The 15,122-nt window shown below is 36.5% G+C and overlaps 1 protein-coding gene, 1 long non-coding RNA gene and 1 pseudogene across 2 annotated transcripts; 1 reads left to right on the plus strand and 2 right to left on the minus strand.

Moving 5' to 3' along the window:
* Positions 1-624: 624 nt before the first annotated feature.
* On the minus strand, positions 625-3,453 carry LOC149229244 (B2 protein-like). The gene is made up of 5 exons (XM_089378537.1): positions 2,642-3,453; positions 1,930-2,030; positions 1,716-1,799; positions 1,394-1,504; positions 625-1,257 (listed from the first exon to the last, which is right to left on the minus strand). The coding sequence occupies exons 1-5, from the start codon at positions 3,171-3,173 to the stop codon at positions 1,216-1,218; spliced, it is 870 nt and encodes a 289-aa protein (XP_089234663.1). The 5' UTR covers positions 3,174-3,453; the 3' UTR covers positions 625-1,215.
* LOC149229245 (uncharacterized) lies at positions 3,126-3,786 on the minus strand. The gene is made up of 2 exons (XR_016247921.1): positions 3,472-3,786; positions 3,126-3,236 (listed from the first exon to the last, which is right to left on the minus strand). It is a non-coding gene; the product is annotated as an uncharacterized LOC149229245 (long non-coding RNA).
* Positions 3,787-12,955: 9,169 nt separating this feature from the next.
* LOC149229246 (uncharacterized) lies at positions 12,956-13,912 on the plus strand (annotated as a pseudogene).
* The last annotated feature ends 1,210 nt before the right edge of the window (positions 13,913-15,122 follow it).

Here is a 15,122-nt window from a genome sequence, read left to right on the forward strand (position 1 = left end):
TTAAATAAATAATTCTATTGGAGAAAACTCTCCTGGTGAAACTAGCGTGTCATGTGCAACCATCCAGAAAATCTCCGCAATAACCTCACGAAAGGTTGACGTCTATAAACGAATCATTTGAATCAAATGCAATACTGTTTTATCTCTTGCTTGATACTAATTGAAGATGAAAGGGAAATGAGATGGATTTGCCACAAAAGTAATCAAATAGGAACTACGATCATCTACTTGATCAACTAAATTAGCGGACTTATAAGAGTTTCGAATAGGGATTATTAATATGCTTCCCACAGCTGAAATTGACAACTAGAAACCCAAACTACTGAATCCAAAACTACTGAATCCAAATGAGCAAAGCTTGCACAAACCAACCTGTGCATATTATAGCTTAATTTTCGTCTTATCTTTAATATAGACTGACACATAATGCATCCATAGATGTCCATTAGAATCTCTTGCGCATTAGGTTACGAGCTGCCAGGACGTTTAAACTGACTCCCAAAACGGAGCCCAAAATTTTTCTTTGTATATTTTTCAGTCTTAATTATGTGTTTTATCCCAAGAAAGGTTAAAACACTCCAGAATACATTATAGTTAGCATAAACAAACCATAAAAACCAAAAGGAATGAAACATTGAGCAAAGACATTCCATATTCCAAAATATTACATCAACAATCACTGGTATAACATGGCACACATAATATTGAACCTCAACACAAGCATGCTCTCTCCCCAAGCGAGCAATTGAAATGTGTATACATCACCAAACTCCACTCTTGTCAATCTTTACAACACCTTCAGACCTTACTTATAAGAAATCATTGTTGTCCTTGCAACCTTTCCAAAAGTTATAGACACCTCTGTATCTAAAAGTTTACTGACTCAACTTATGATCAGCAACATTCTACAACATGAACCTGTGGCACTTGCGCCTAATTCCACAACTCTGACTCAAAAAAAAGCGAATGACCTTTAGATCCATTGCATTTCTCCTTCAGTTAAGGATCTGATTTCAAGAAGTTAAATCTTGTAAGGCAATCCAATTTCTGAAGGGTGCATTCCTCAGCCCTTTATACAAGAAAGAGATCCACCCTTCACTAATGAAATAGTACAGCCTTAATTTGTCTCAAGTCAAACAAATGCCACACATTTTATTCAAGACAAACATTAGGTTAAATCCATTTGCAGTCTAATCTCGTCCAGGCATCTACCCTTCACATGCTGTTTTGTGTGCATAAGTCCATCAAGGCTAGAGTCTGCGACATGAATGTGCAAACAATGAGTTCAACAAAACTTTGAAAACCAAATGCTCATTCAAATCCAACATATGATTATAACATCAAAGAAATCAAAGATCTTAGAGATAGATTACTTGACAACTTGTCGTTTTACCTCTGGTATAGAAAGCTGTAACCGAAACTTGGGTCCATCGTAGTGATGCAATACAGGCCTAAAAGAATCCTCCTCCAGTGGTTTGCACAGCTTTCTGACTCGAATACGAACCTGATATTTCAGTTCATAATAGAAAGTTCAATCACAATGGTTGTTAATGCATGCCACCACATAAAAAATCATCATAGAAAGTTTAAACATTTTGAGACCTAACTGGAGCACTTTCATTAAGTAAATTAAATATCACCAATTTTGCATATTCCCTAGCCTATAGTAGATAAGTTCAAGGCACTTAGTTTAACAGTTTCGCAGCCAATTGTACCTGTGCAGGAAATCTCGATTCGCCTTTACATTTTTTGTCTTCCCATGCTGTTGGGTCAATATTAGACCCTCCAAAACTGGCGGCCTATATAAAGACAGTTAACACATTGTCAGAGGTCACTCGTCACACTTCAGTTGGACACGAAAATGATCCCTGCTCATAATGCAAGCAGTAGCTACAAATAATGCACACAACCTGAAAATTGAGAACCAACCTCAAAAACGCCATGCAATTGATGAGTTGTATAATTGTACAAAAACAGGGGTAACCCTGGAGTTATTGCCCGAACTGAATCCCGGTATCTCTGAGGCAAACCTGCAAGCACACCACATTTCTTCATCTTAGAAAAACTTCGATGAGCCATTTAAATCAAAACCCAGGAATATATCTGACTAGGTGTGTGCAAATGGCCGATTGAACCATCGTGTGAACAAATATAAACACATAAGATACTCGTGGTGATAGGAGCAGAGCTATATAGCCATGACATTGGCACCTGTGTTTGCCTGAAAGCGTGTCATGACTCAAGAATATGGTCTTATAAAACAAGATTTCATTTTGATTTGTTTTTCCAGGAAGTACTTCAAGAAACATGCCCCAAGGGCTGCACCGCAGGGACTTGCACCTAGGTTGGGTGTCATGTCTGAGGGGTAAGCGATTTCGCCAAAACAACCTGCTATCAGCAATCTGAAACTCATGCCATATGGATGGGGCAAGAATGGGATTGTGGTGGATAGCTTAATACAGGGTTCACAGGTGAACCACCAGCCCCATTCACAAGACAGGCCTCATTTTAAGGGAACTAAACATGAAAGAAAACCTGTTTTTTACAGTTCTGAAAAAATTATAACTAAGATAGCTACCTACAACCTGGTTCTATGAATATATGTGAAAAATCATTCAGACAAGGCCCATGTAAAACTTACCAAAAAGCTGACGCTTTAGATCCTCCTGCATGGTATCGTTATTGCATACAAAGATGTAACCCCCAAGTATCTCATTTCTAGGCAGCATTTCTGTCGATGGCAGAGTCTTAAATCGCTTGTCAAATGCACCGTTGTTGTTGTTATTGTTGTTGTTGCCGCTACCATTGTTGTTGTTGTTGTTGCCGCCCCCGTTATTATTGTTGTGGTAAGGAGTGTTTGCATTGTAAATGCCATTTAAAGCTCCTCCCTTTACTCCAGCATCTCCCGGCTTCCAATCAAGGTTCATCTGCTTCAGGTTAAGGGTAAGCGTTTCCAACTTGCTTACTTCTGGTTTCCCCTTGTATTTTCCCTTCTGCTTGGCTTCTGCAGGGGACCCTGTGGATTCTGATCTGTTCGTACGGTCCCCTTTGGACCTCATATGCTCTGCAAGGGCCAGTTGCGAGGCCGCCAAGGTCCATTTGTGATCATCCGAGGCCCTGGCCTGTCCTCTAAGCTCTTCCCCAAATTGCCAGAACGAGTAAGGGTTTGTCATGACTGCCGGCTTTGGCAAATCCTAAACTGAAGTTCACTCAACTTTAACGCCTGATACTAAACTCTGCAGATTATGCAAGTAATGAAAAATCAGATAAAGCTATCAGACAACAAATGCGGATACCCCGGATACCCATAACTTCAAGAGACGAGACGAAAACAGATAACCACAAGATATTTAAAGCGGAAACAAAAAGAAAGGTGCAAGATCCGAACTGAACAGCCGAACATAGACACAATAACAAAGCAAAACCCTCGAGTCTAAATACACAATCACTGCACAAAGAACACAGTCAAACCTGAGAAATGCTCGCAGAAAACGCCCAGTAAAGCCTATAACGGTAATGCAGTGATCTGCAACGTGTAACAAAACGAATGAGAGTTTCCAAAGTACACGAACCCTTGGAGCAGTAAATCAAGGAATTGAGCCCCAGATCTTCAAGCCCGCGTTCGAGCCTCCATAGTCGCAATAATAAAAGAAAGCATGAGGCATTTACAAGGGGGGTGCTTTTCACTCGTGGCCCAGTTAATGGATCCCAACTCATGCCATTGATGCCCATAGTTTAAATGAATTAATCATCCCACATGGATCATGTCACTACGTTTTGATACCGTCATTCCCATGCCGATGCATTATATGTCCCCGTGAAGGGCTCACATGAATGATGATGTCACGCTCTCCGTCATTTCACAGTTGTGTGCTGTTGCTTCGACAGCAACATGCGCTCTGGATGCCGTGCAGGCCAAGCAAAATTTTCCAAAATAAAATATTAAAATCTTACTTAATAATTGTGAATTTTTGTGATGTTAATCGAAAGATGGAGGAAGGCCTCTAGATATTATAGAGAGCGACCTGCTGCTATTTTGACATTTAGTGTTGGGTACGTTACAGCTAAGTTTAGTTTGGTGAGAGGTATTTGCTGTTTGGTAGCGGTTTTTAACATTCCTCCAATGAAATCAAAGTTGGTCTACTGGTTAATCTAACCATCAAGTCGCATCTCTCATGTCCTTGTCTCTGAAAATATCCCTCAAATGATTTATGATAAAAGTTAATATTTTGCGATGGACCAGACAATCCAATGAGATCCTCTGGTTGGCATTGCTCGTGAAATGTAGCAGTTAGGGTGCGCCACATGATACTTGCCCACTTTTCCCTTCCAATAATTGTACCCTCATGATCCCACAAGGGAAATGTAAATATGGTTGTGATGCTTTTATGATTTGGCGTGGTTGGAATTTGGTTACCTAAATTCAACATAAAAGTATATTAAAATTAATGAAATTAGGGGTTAAAAATACTGTATACATAAAAAAAAATTAAAATGATAAAGGTTTTGTAATTTTTTATATTAAAGAAATTTAAAAAGATAAAGTTTTTATAATTTTTTATATTAAAAAAAATTAAAATTATAAAGTTTTTATAATTTTTTATATTAAAGAAATTTAAAATGATGAAGTTTAATTGTTTTATTTTTTTTTAATTTGATAATATAATTTTTAATTATATTGTTATTTTTTATAATTACGATGTTTTTTTCCATGAAAGAATAAATTTATGTTTTGAAACAATATATTATTATAATAATTTTTTACTTAATTTAAGTATTAAAATTTATTTTAATTATAGATTTATGGAGTGTGGAGAGAAATCAAATATTTATTCATTTAAAAAAGTTTTGCATGGTAGGAGATTTGATATTTCTTAATGTTAAAATCACTTTAAAATATTTCTTAATGTTAAAATTAATAATTCAAAATTCTCATTAATAAGTAATTAATGACAATATATTATTCACTTCACGTCAAACCATTATTTCAACTCCTTTCGCAACTAGAATGAACTATCGAATAAATTAATGTTCATTAATGCATTTTTATCCAGAGTTTAGAGGGATTAAATCTTTTTTCACTTTCAAAGAGATTATACCTCAAGAGATGTGATCCCTCTTGACACTTTGTAGATACAGAATTAAGATGGATATAAGCTGATTTAATTATTAATTATAACTATAGTTATAATGATTAATTTATTAGTTTGATTTCCCTCTTTAAATAGGGTATATTCCATGTAAATACCATGTCTACTCATAAATTTAGAGCTCAAAAACCACTCACCCAAATTTACCTTAACCACCTAACAAAAATTAATAATGTTATTTTTATTTTTATTATTTTATTATTTTTTTGTTTACAAAACGTGACATTACAACATTTCTTTCATATTAAATTAAAAACCACTTTTAGACACAACTACAATTTTATTAATATTTTTTACAGGAAAAAGTAAAATCCAACTTTGTTTACATAAATTGATACCACTTATATAATAAATCCTAGTGCAATACCCAAATAAAAAATAAACAATGGTTCAATTAAAACATGGTTCATAGACTTCAGACTAATTTTTCATTTTCGTGAAAACTAAAAACCCAACTCCCAACATTTCATAATAATAAAACTTCTTCATCAAAAATAACTTGTCCTTGATTATAATCTAGATTGGTAGATAGCTTTATAGGAATATCCACGGAAGGGATAATGTTCATGTATTTATCAAGTTAACTATCTATTTATATTATTAAAATAATTGTTTAATAATGAAATTAAAATCAGGTTAAGTTTAATTATGGATATTTTATTGTAATAATTTATCACAATTATAAGTTTTGGGTAAATTATCTCTATTACATAGTGTTTATTTGATATTATAATTTTAATAATATTATTATAGTGTGTAAATTATTAAATTATGAATATAATAAAATGAATTAAAATAATAAACATAATATCATGTACATAATGAATACAAAATATATTTTAGGAAACTCATTTAAAAGATGAGGATTTTACTTTGTTTTTTTCTTTTTAGGTATGAAATGCAAATACAAAGATAGATGAATTCACTATGGAATTGTTATAGATACTATGGCATATATTGTTGCTACAAGGTTTTTTTACTTCCTCTATTCTACTTACAATATCCTATTTCTTTGGTCTACTTAGTTAGGGAACTACAAATCAATACAATAAGAATGGAACCCTTTCTTTTCCTTGTGACCTAACATTTAACATGTCATGATAGTCATTTAGGATTAGGGTTAGGGTTTTTCCATGCCTCAAGTTCCAATTAGTGTTAGGTTTTAGAGTATGTTGAGTCTTTTTGAAAATCAACATGTGACTAGCTCCACATGTTCGAGTAGTGGGAGTGGCATCCACTAAGAGACATAGCTATCAAAAGCATAGGTCAACTTGCAAAAGGTTTAACTTCCTTGTAAAAACTTTAATTAAGGTGATATATATGTTGTTGGAAAGATCTCAACATATTGTACAACGTTCAATGGTTAAGGACTTTTAACAAATATTTAACCACAAAAATTCTCATTTAATTTCCAAAATAAGCTTACAAAGTTTCAAGACAACAAATTGCTAAAATAGGACATCCTTTAAAATGGACCCAAGTCAATAGCTCTAGTTTTCCATCATCAAAATAGATTACAAATTATATTGTGATTTATTTTGGACCATACCTCCCCATTTTTTGACCTTTTTTTCCAAAAGATTTTATAGAAGGAAATGAGGACATTTCCTCTAACTTCTACATACAACACTGTTTTTCCTAAAGTTGTCTTTTCAACACTATCTACTAAAGTTCTTGTTGACCTCATCTTGTTGTTTTGGACTTCATTTGAAAAATCATATCCTTTTTCAAACTAGGATTTTGGTGCTAATTCTTCTATGGTAGGTAAGATTGTCCCATCATTTTCTTGGTCTAGCATGGAATGTTCATAGAGTTCAAGCTTTCCAAGTTCACTAATGAATAAATGTGCATATATGGAAGTAGATTAAGTATATAGGAATTGTTACCTACCTACTCCAACACTTCAAAAGGACCATTTCATAGAGCATTGATCTTCTTACCAAGACCCTATAGCCTTTCTTTGTTCAAATGCAACTCGATCTCCTATCTTGAATGTTTTCTCAATTATGTGTTATTCATTTGAGGCTTTATACTTTTTCTATCTCTTTTTTCATGTCTCCTCGTACTTACAACTATATTTGCTTAATCTTGTCAATGAATCTTAGAGCATTTAATCATTCTCTTATGGTGTCTTCTATCACTCCTCCTTACTATCCATATACATTACCTAAAGAAGGTGAAAACTATCCAAAGTAAGTTTTAAAAGGGGACTTACTAGTGGGAATGTGGATTGCAATATTATAAGTGTTGAATATAAATTATTTTTTCTACCCAAGTCCTTAGATTCTTATGATTATAACCCCTCAAAAGCTAAATCGGTGTCTTGTTCACTGCTTTTCTCTATCATTTTGTCTATGGATGAAAAGTTGTAGATCTCTTCAACTTAGTGCCCATCTTCTCCCAAAGTGTAGTTCAAAAGGAATTGAGAAACCTAGTATTTATGTTTGAGATAATGCTCCTTGGTATCCCAAAGTATACCTAAATCTTTTCAAAAAATCAGATTGTTGCACCTTATCCCTTGATGGTCTTTTTGTAAGGCATAGGAATGTATATCTTATTAAACGTGTCTAGTACCACAAACAGATAGTCATGTCCCCCCTAGTTCTTGGAAAACCATCCACAAAACCAATGAAAGTTCTCACCCATGGTCTATTAAGTACATGTGAGAGTTGGTATAAAATATACTTCCTATTATTGGGTTTGTTGGTATAGCAAAGTATGAATCATATAATCAATTGAGCTATACTTATTTTCATTCTAGGGAAATGCACATACCTCTATCAATTGCCCATTATTTTCCCAACACCAAAATACCTTACAACTATTAAAATGTGAACCTGTTTAATAACTTGCAATCTTTCTCATTTAGGAACATGGATCTTATCTAGCTTAAGAGCAACACATCTGAGAAATGGTTGTCAAATTTTCTATGCTTTCTTCTCCACAAACTTGGCCTTTTATATATTGAAATACCTCTTTGAAGTCTCATCTTCTATATATTTATCTTCGTATGCATCATGGGTGAAAAGGTTCCATGTTCATAAGAGTATTGAATGTTGTGATCTTGGGTGTGGGTAACTTCGAAAGCATGTGTACCAACTTTTTAGTATTGCCATCCATATATTTGATGATAAGATGAAATTGATGTAAAAATCCCATCTGCTTGTATTGTCTTGTTTGTTGACACATGTTCTAAGCCTACAAAGATTACAATGATTGATGATTGGTGTGGATGATTATTTCCTTTCTTATGAGGTAGTTCTTCTATTTCTTAATAGCTTGAACTAGAGAGTATGGTACCTTGGCATATGTGGGGTAGTTGGAGACTTAACCATGAATGTACAAATTGGACAATGTCAGAATTAGTGCTTGACTAATATTCTATTTCAACTCTTTAAAATAATTATGTTGATTCTTTCCCAATTGTAAACTCTTGCCACTAACTATTATGTGATGGAGTGTTGCAACCACTGCTAAAATGGATGCTATATACTTCTAAATGTATCGTTTTTCTCCCCTAAAGCTCCTAGATTATGAGTTGGCCATTTATTGATTACCTTCATCTTCACAAGATCAATCTTGAGTTCCTCTCCACCAATCATGTACCCCATGTACACCAAGGACTACTACAAAAATTTACATTTCTAAGGTTTTCCAAGAATTGATGTTTTTTTAGAGTCATTAAAACCTACAAGAGATGTGAGAGGTTCTCTTCCATGGTAGAGATAAATATCAAAATATCATCCAAGTACAGTAACATAAATTAATTTAAAAACGGTTGCAATGCATCATTCTTCAAATGTGTAATGTAGTTGCTGCACTATATAAACCAAAAGGCATTCCCAACCATTCACATAAGACTTTCCTCATATTGAAGGTTGTCTTCCAAGGATCTTCTTCTTTTACTCATACTCGATGGTATTATGATTTTGGATCCAACTTGGTGAAGTAATTAGCATGTTGCAACTAATCTAACAATTCATTAATCTTGGGAAAAGGGTTGCAATTCCTTAAAATGATCTTATTCAGGGCTTTGTTGTCAATACACATTCTCTAAGTCCCGTCCTTCCTGAACACTATGATGATAGGTGACCCACAAGATGAGGTACTTGGTAAAATTTCTCCCTACTCCTTTAGTGGTCATAATTTCTTCTTCAATGCATATGTTTCTGGTATGGATTGTTTGTATAATGTTATCCTTCACAATGGAGATTTAGGCAATAGTTGTATCTTGTGATCCATTTCTCTCTTAGGTAGCAACCCTTTAGGCTCTTGGAACACTTCTCTATATGCTTGCAAAAGCTCCTCTAACTAGTGTTTCTACTCTTTAGTACATTCCTTTATAGATGCATTTACCTTTATTGATTCTTCTCCTTGTTAATTCTATCTCCATAAGAGTAATACACACTTCCTACATGAGATAATAAACATGTTGGCCTAGTTAGAAACTACCAAAGAGATATTGGATTTACCTTTATGATCAATGATAATTAAGGACTTCCCATCCTTGATCAAGAGGTATTGGTCTATCTTTGCATATCACATTGATCCAAGTGGATATTGGTGGCCACTCACCTCTTCCACTAACTCAATGGTTTTCTATCTTCTTACCAGATTTTATATGGCTTTTTAGGTCTTGAATTTAGAGGATGTTTTGGCACCCTAAACAATGTTTTTTTCCCATTTGGGGGAGGGGGGGAATTGTGATGGCATGCCCTGGCCCCAACGAAAATTTGTAATCCTTGGATAGTTATTTCCAATGAGCTAGTGTGCAGTCCAAACAAATATTATATGCAAAAGTTGCACCTTGGGAAGTTGATGTACCAAGTAACCACCTCAAGGCCTGAAAACCTTTTAGCACTTCATCTTTTAAGGTAAGGGTTTTGGACCTCAAGGGTTCTTTCTTTATGTTAAAAGACCATTATTTTATCCTCTTGTAATTGTGAATACATGTAACCACCATTGTTAAACACACACATGGGAGCAACATAATATGAATGATAATCAGGAGAGTACATTTATTATTAACAAATTATATACATTTATAGTACATGGTGTGACCCTTGGATTCATATTCCAAGTGGTTTCTTGGACTCCTTTTGGCTGTTCAGCTTCCACACCAACCCTTAGAGGATTAGGTGTCCAACATTCCCCCCCTTAATCCAAAGGATTATGTATGAGTCCAAGAAGAGAGCTGTGCTATGGGGTAAAATGCATGGGATGAAAACTACCCTCAAAGGTTTTCCCGGGACCTTCGACAGATCGTAAGATTATCTACAAAAGCTACCAAGTTACACACATGTGCATCTATCAAACATAAATTGACATGGTATGGAAAGAGGATTACCTTTAGCTCCTTCTAGATTTGCTTGGGGATCTCTATGCGGCAAGAAGAACTCCTTCAAGGCCAGCTCCAAGACAATTCCTACACAAAGGACAAGGCAAACCAATCATAGCATACACTTCTGAAAACTAATGTAAGAATGCACAACAAACATGTATTAGTGTATAACTTAACTACTCATCTCGACAAGCATCAGAATGAACAAATAAATGAACAACATTACCGACACTATGGAGTAGGGAACACAACTGCAGTTCTATATTCAAAATGAAAGAGTGATTACAACCATCCATTGTATCAATCTTTCTTACCCCTTCTTCCTCTCCTCTCTCCCTCTTTCAGCTAGCTTCTTCAAGAATATGACAGTTCACAACAACTCTATGGGCTATCCTTCCAAATGTTCTGACCTCTTTCAAAATGGCCCTCTCAATGCTTATATAGCAATTGATTTGGGGCTGCCAAGCTCCTCCTAGAGTTCATTAGGGAAAAAGCCATGAACCTGCCCTGTTTACAAGCTTTTTCCCATTTTCCTTCATTCTCAGATTTGAATTTCTCCAAATATCTAGATATTTATGAGCAGATTCATTGGCATGACCTTCTGAACATCCCTTAGGTTCACTAATTCTCCCCCTGGTCTAACAACATGAGTTAGCAGGGTGACTAACGCTTCTTTATGCTTGGTAACAAGCTTTATAAAGTAGGTTGACAGTGTATATAGAGCGTTAGTGTGGATTCCAAGCCTGCAATTGTGGTCTTTGCTTCAATCATCTTGTCTTTCACCTCTGAGTTGATGAGGAGGTCAATTTGTCCTATAACAAGCTATAATACAAAATGTGCAAAAAATGCATGGCAGCGCTAGGCTGAATGTGCTCTATGAAATGTTGGTCTAAAGGGAGGTGGTTTAAGGATGACCACCAACACTGGAACGCTTAGTGAATTTCCCAGAACTCTTCTAAGTCTGGCATGAAGCTCAGGTCTTCTGCTAGAGGAAGTGCTCCTGATGTTTTGAACAGGGAAACCTTCAACCATAAAAGGGAGGTCTCACCCCGCATAAAAGGAAGAACTTCAACCTGAAAAGGGAAGTCTCAACCTGTGATGGTTTAACGATGACCAACAACTCTGGAATTCTTAATGCAATTCTGGGAGCTCTTCCGAAACTGGAAAGAAGCTAAAGTCTTCTGCTAGAGGAAGTGTCCCCAATTCTTTGAAGAGGTATCACTGACTAAAGGCATGCTCAAGGGTATCTTTGTCTCTGGCTACAACTCTGAATCTGGTATGGCAGGTTGTGGCTTAGGCTCGCTTGATGTGGCTTTGAAGCTTGTAGATGACCATCATTTCCCCCCTGTCAGATACAAGGTGAGAAGATGAAGAAATCTCAACTGCAAGACTATTCAATACTCTAGAACAAGTTCAGACATATGACTAAAATATCTTCTTGGTTGTTGATGCCCATTACCAAGAAGCGATCCATCCAAGATGAATCTTTGTTCTTGCAGGAGGTTTGTTTTTGAAGCATTTGTTTGAAGAATGACTAGTTTTATGACAGTGCTTACATGGATGAAGATCAAAATAGTGATCTTTCATATGGCCAACTCAGTCACAGTGTTGTCATTTCACAATATATTGTTGTTGTTGTTGCTGTTGTGGAAGAGGCGCAAAATCTGGAACAGTTGAATGTGAATTGTCATGAAGGAATCCAACACTCTGAAACTGGATGGGCTTTGAGTAGTCTAGAATGTGAAAGGACACGTCCTTGTCATATCCAAGACTAGTTTTGTGCTTGTTATAGACAAGCTCTTCCCAAGGTCTGATGATTGGCTTGGGAAGTATTGGCTGAATTTCTGCATCGACATGTAACTTTGTTGCTTTATTGGGCATTGGATTTGAATCAATTGTAACATTATTGTCTTGCTGCTTATGGGAGTCTGTTTCAATCTTTTGAACAAAAACAGGTTCAGAATGACAACCGAGTTGTTTTAATTCATCTTGCTGGGACTGAGATTCTAGCTACAAAAATTCAATCTTTTCATGTGCATCTTGTAGGCATATTTGAATATCTGTGAGAGTGATTTTTCCAATTTCAATTGTATCATGAACATTGGAGTGGATTAAAGTATTTACCAATTCTAATAACTCAGTAATTCTGGCCATTTTCTTAACTGCTCAAACTTATGAAATGAGGGTTTTTTTTTTTAACTTCTCAATGGTGCATATATTAAACACCAATTCATTAATAAACTGGCTTTGATATAAGTCTCTAGACTGTCAAAATATGTAGCGATGAGGTGATGTCTTTATAAAAATACCAAACCCTCAAATCACACTGTTAAAACTAACACCGATGCAAACACAAACAATTCGATCACTGTCTTAGCTTCTCAAAATTGTCACTCTTTAAATTCGTATCAAAAGAACGGAGAAAAAAAATAAAATAAATTGAATTATATATCCTGCTCAAAAGATGCCTTCAAGCTCGTCTTTGCAGATAAATTGTCAAATAGGGTCTCCCTCGCCGGCGCCTATGCCCTCAAGTCTTAATAAATTCGCTGATGATGGAAAAAAAGCTTTGCTCATGGGGCCTCCAGCTCCCAAGAAGAGGAAAAATCCCGAAACTATATTAGATGAAGACACATACGTTGCAGCTCTTGAAAAAATCATTGAAAGGGATTTTTTCCCCGATTTGCCTAAGCTTCACGATCGCCTGGATTGGCTTGAAGCCATCCGCAGCGGCGATCCATTACAGATCCGTGATGCCCAATTGAAGATTATTGAAAGGAGGTGAGGAAGGGTCAGCCAGGATCGAGCCCTTGTCATGCCAGCATCGTCGGTTGTGGATCCCTTTGGAACTCCTGCATCTCTTGTTGCCCCTTCTTCGACACCGTCGTCAGTGAGATCGATGAGGTCTCCTAGTCAACATCCTTTGAGCCTGGACGCGGTTGGTGATTCGGACAACGAGTTGCCCGACGACACCTCCATGTCTCTGGATGCGTTTTTGAAGCGCCACACTAGTGAGGATAATGAGAGTTTTTCAAAGATTATTGACAAAATGAACAAGAAGATGAGGGAGAAGTACCGCTACTTGCATGATGCCAAATCACAACCAGAGCAGAGCATTGCCGAAGAAAGTGATAGGATAACCGATGGTTTTGGTACCTCAGGGCAGCCTGAGAGCACATTGGTGAACTGGAAATATACAGCTAAGAATCTTCTTATGTACGATTCTGTGAATCGAGGAGAAGCACCTCTGACGAAGGTGGAAAGGGAAGACAGAGTTAAGGCATTAACAAAAGTGGTCAATACAAAGAATACGCGTTTTCATGGAAAGGTGCTTGATTCCAGGCCCAAAGAAGAAGACACTGTGGCCATACTCTATATGCCTGTTGTAGGTGCGATCATCATCCCGGAGGCAAGTTATTGAAATGGGAAATCGATGCCGATGTCTGTCTCTGCTCTGGTGTCCAATACCGTTTTATTCCCACCATTCCAGCCAGCTCTAACACTTATCTCGATGTTCCAGATCCCGCTCAGGGCACCTTTCAACAGATCATTGCAAAGCTGGAAAGGGTCCTTGGTGTGAAACTACGTGGAAGCATTGGAAATAAATACATTGGAGTTGTTGCTAAGCAGAAAGATTTGATATGAGAAGACTAGCACAAAAACACTGGCAGATAGGTAAAGAGGTAGTTTTGACAACCTTTAATTAGGTGTGGATGGTAGCACTAAGCGCCCAGGCTAAAAGTGTGGGAGCTGAGAGGACAGAGTCACCAAAAGTAACGTTCACGACCATTCATTTCTTGATGGATTTCCCAAAATTTACGCTGAGTATGAGCATGGCGGTTATATATATTAAAACCGTAGTTGTTAAACAAGAGAGTGGGAGTAGAGGTATGGGCAGCGTGGTATATGCACGCAGCGTGGTAAGTGGTAATACCACTCTAACACTCGGGCCCTAGCGTCAAGAGCAGCGTTCAAAGCATATTATGGCAGTTGACAGAATTCAAGGTATGGTATAACATTCAACTCTCAACCAACTCATTCAACAACAAAGATTTGACAGAGATGGCAGTCTAGAATAGAGGTACAATACTGACATGTATAAAAGGGCCACAGAAAAACAAGCTCACATGAAGAAGTGGCTCATACTTGAGCAGGGCAGGAGATCGCCCGCTTTGATACCATGTTAAACACACAGATGGGAGCAATAGAATATGAATGGTAATCAGGAGAGTACACTTATTATTAACAAATATACATTTATAGTACATGGTGTGACCCTTGGATTCATATTCCAAGTGGTTTCTTGGACTCCTTTTGGCTATTCAGCTTCCACACCAACCCTTAGAGGATTAGGTGCCCAACAACCATATTTCTCTCTTTAAAGATAGCTACCCCCATATGAGCGAGTTTGTGTCATGTAGTATTACGTTATTTTATTTATTAATAGAAGTTGGGTTTTCACTATATTACTTGGTATCTACCATATTTCTCTCCATGTGTGTTTCATTTCCTTTCCTACATTTCATTTTGTTCCTTGTAAGACCTATATTAGTGGTATTAAAGTAAGTTGCTCCTTATTATTTCTTGATGCATTTCTTGTTGAGGTCAAGGCATAGAGAGTTTGGGAACAA

This window comes from Pinus tabuliformis, chromosome J (assembly GCF_031772625.1).
Source record: "Pinus tabuliformis cultivar Carrire ecotype Pingquan chromosome J, CPIR1, whole genome shotgun sequence".
Classification (NCBI taxonomy): Eukaryota; Viridiplantae; Streptophyta; class Pinopsida; order Pinales; family Pinaceae; genus Pinus; species Pinus tabuliformis.

Coding starts and splice junctions, on each gene's coding strand:
- LOC149229244 (XM_089378537.1), bottom strand. CDS start 3,173: ATGACAAACCCTTACTCGTTCTGGCAATTTGGGGAAGAGCTTAGAGGA. Junction 2,031..2,641: donor TCTAAAGCGTCAGCTTTTTG/GTAAGTTTTACA, acceptor GTGTGCTTGCAG/GTTTGCCTCAGAGATACCGG. Junction 1,800..1,929: donor AATTGCATGGCGTTTTTGAG/GTTGGTTCTCAA, acceptor GTCTTTATATAG/GCCGCCAGTTTTGGAGGGTC.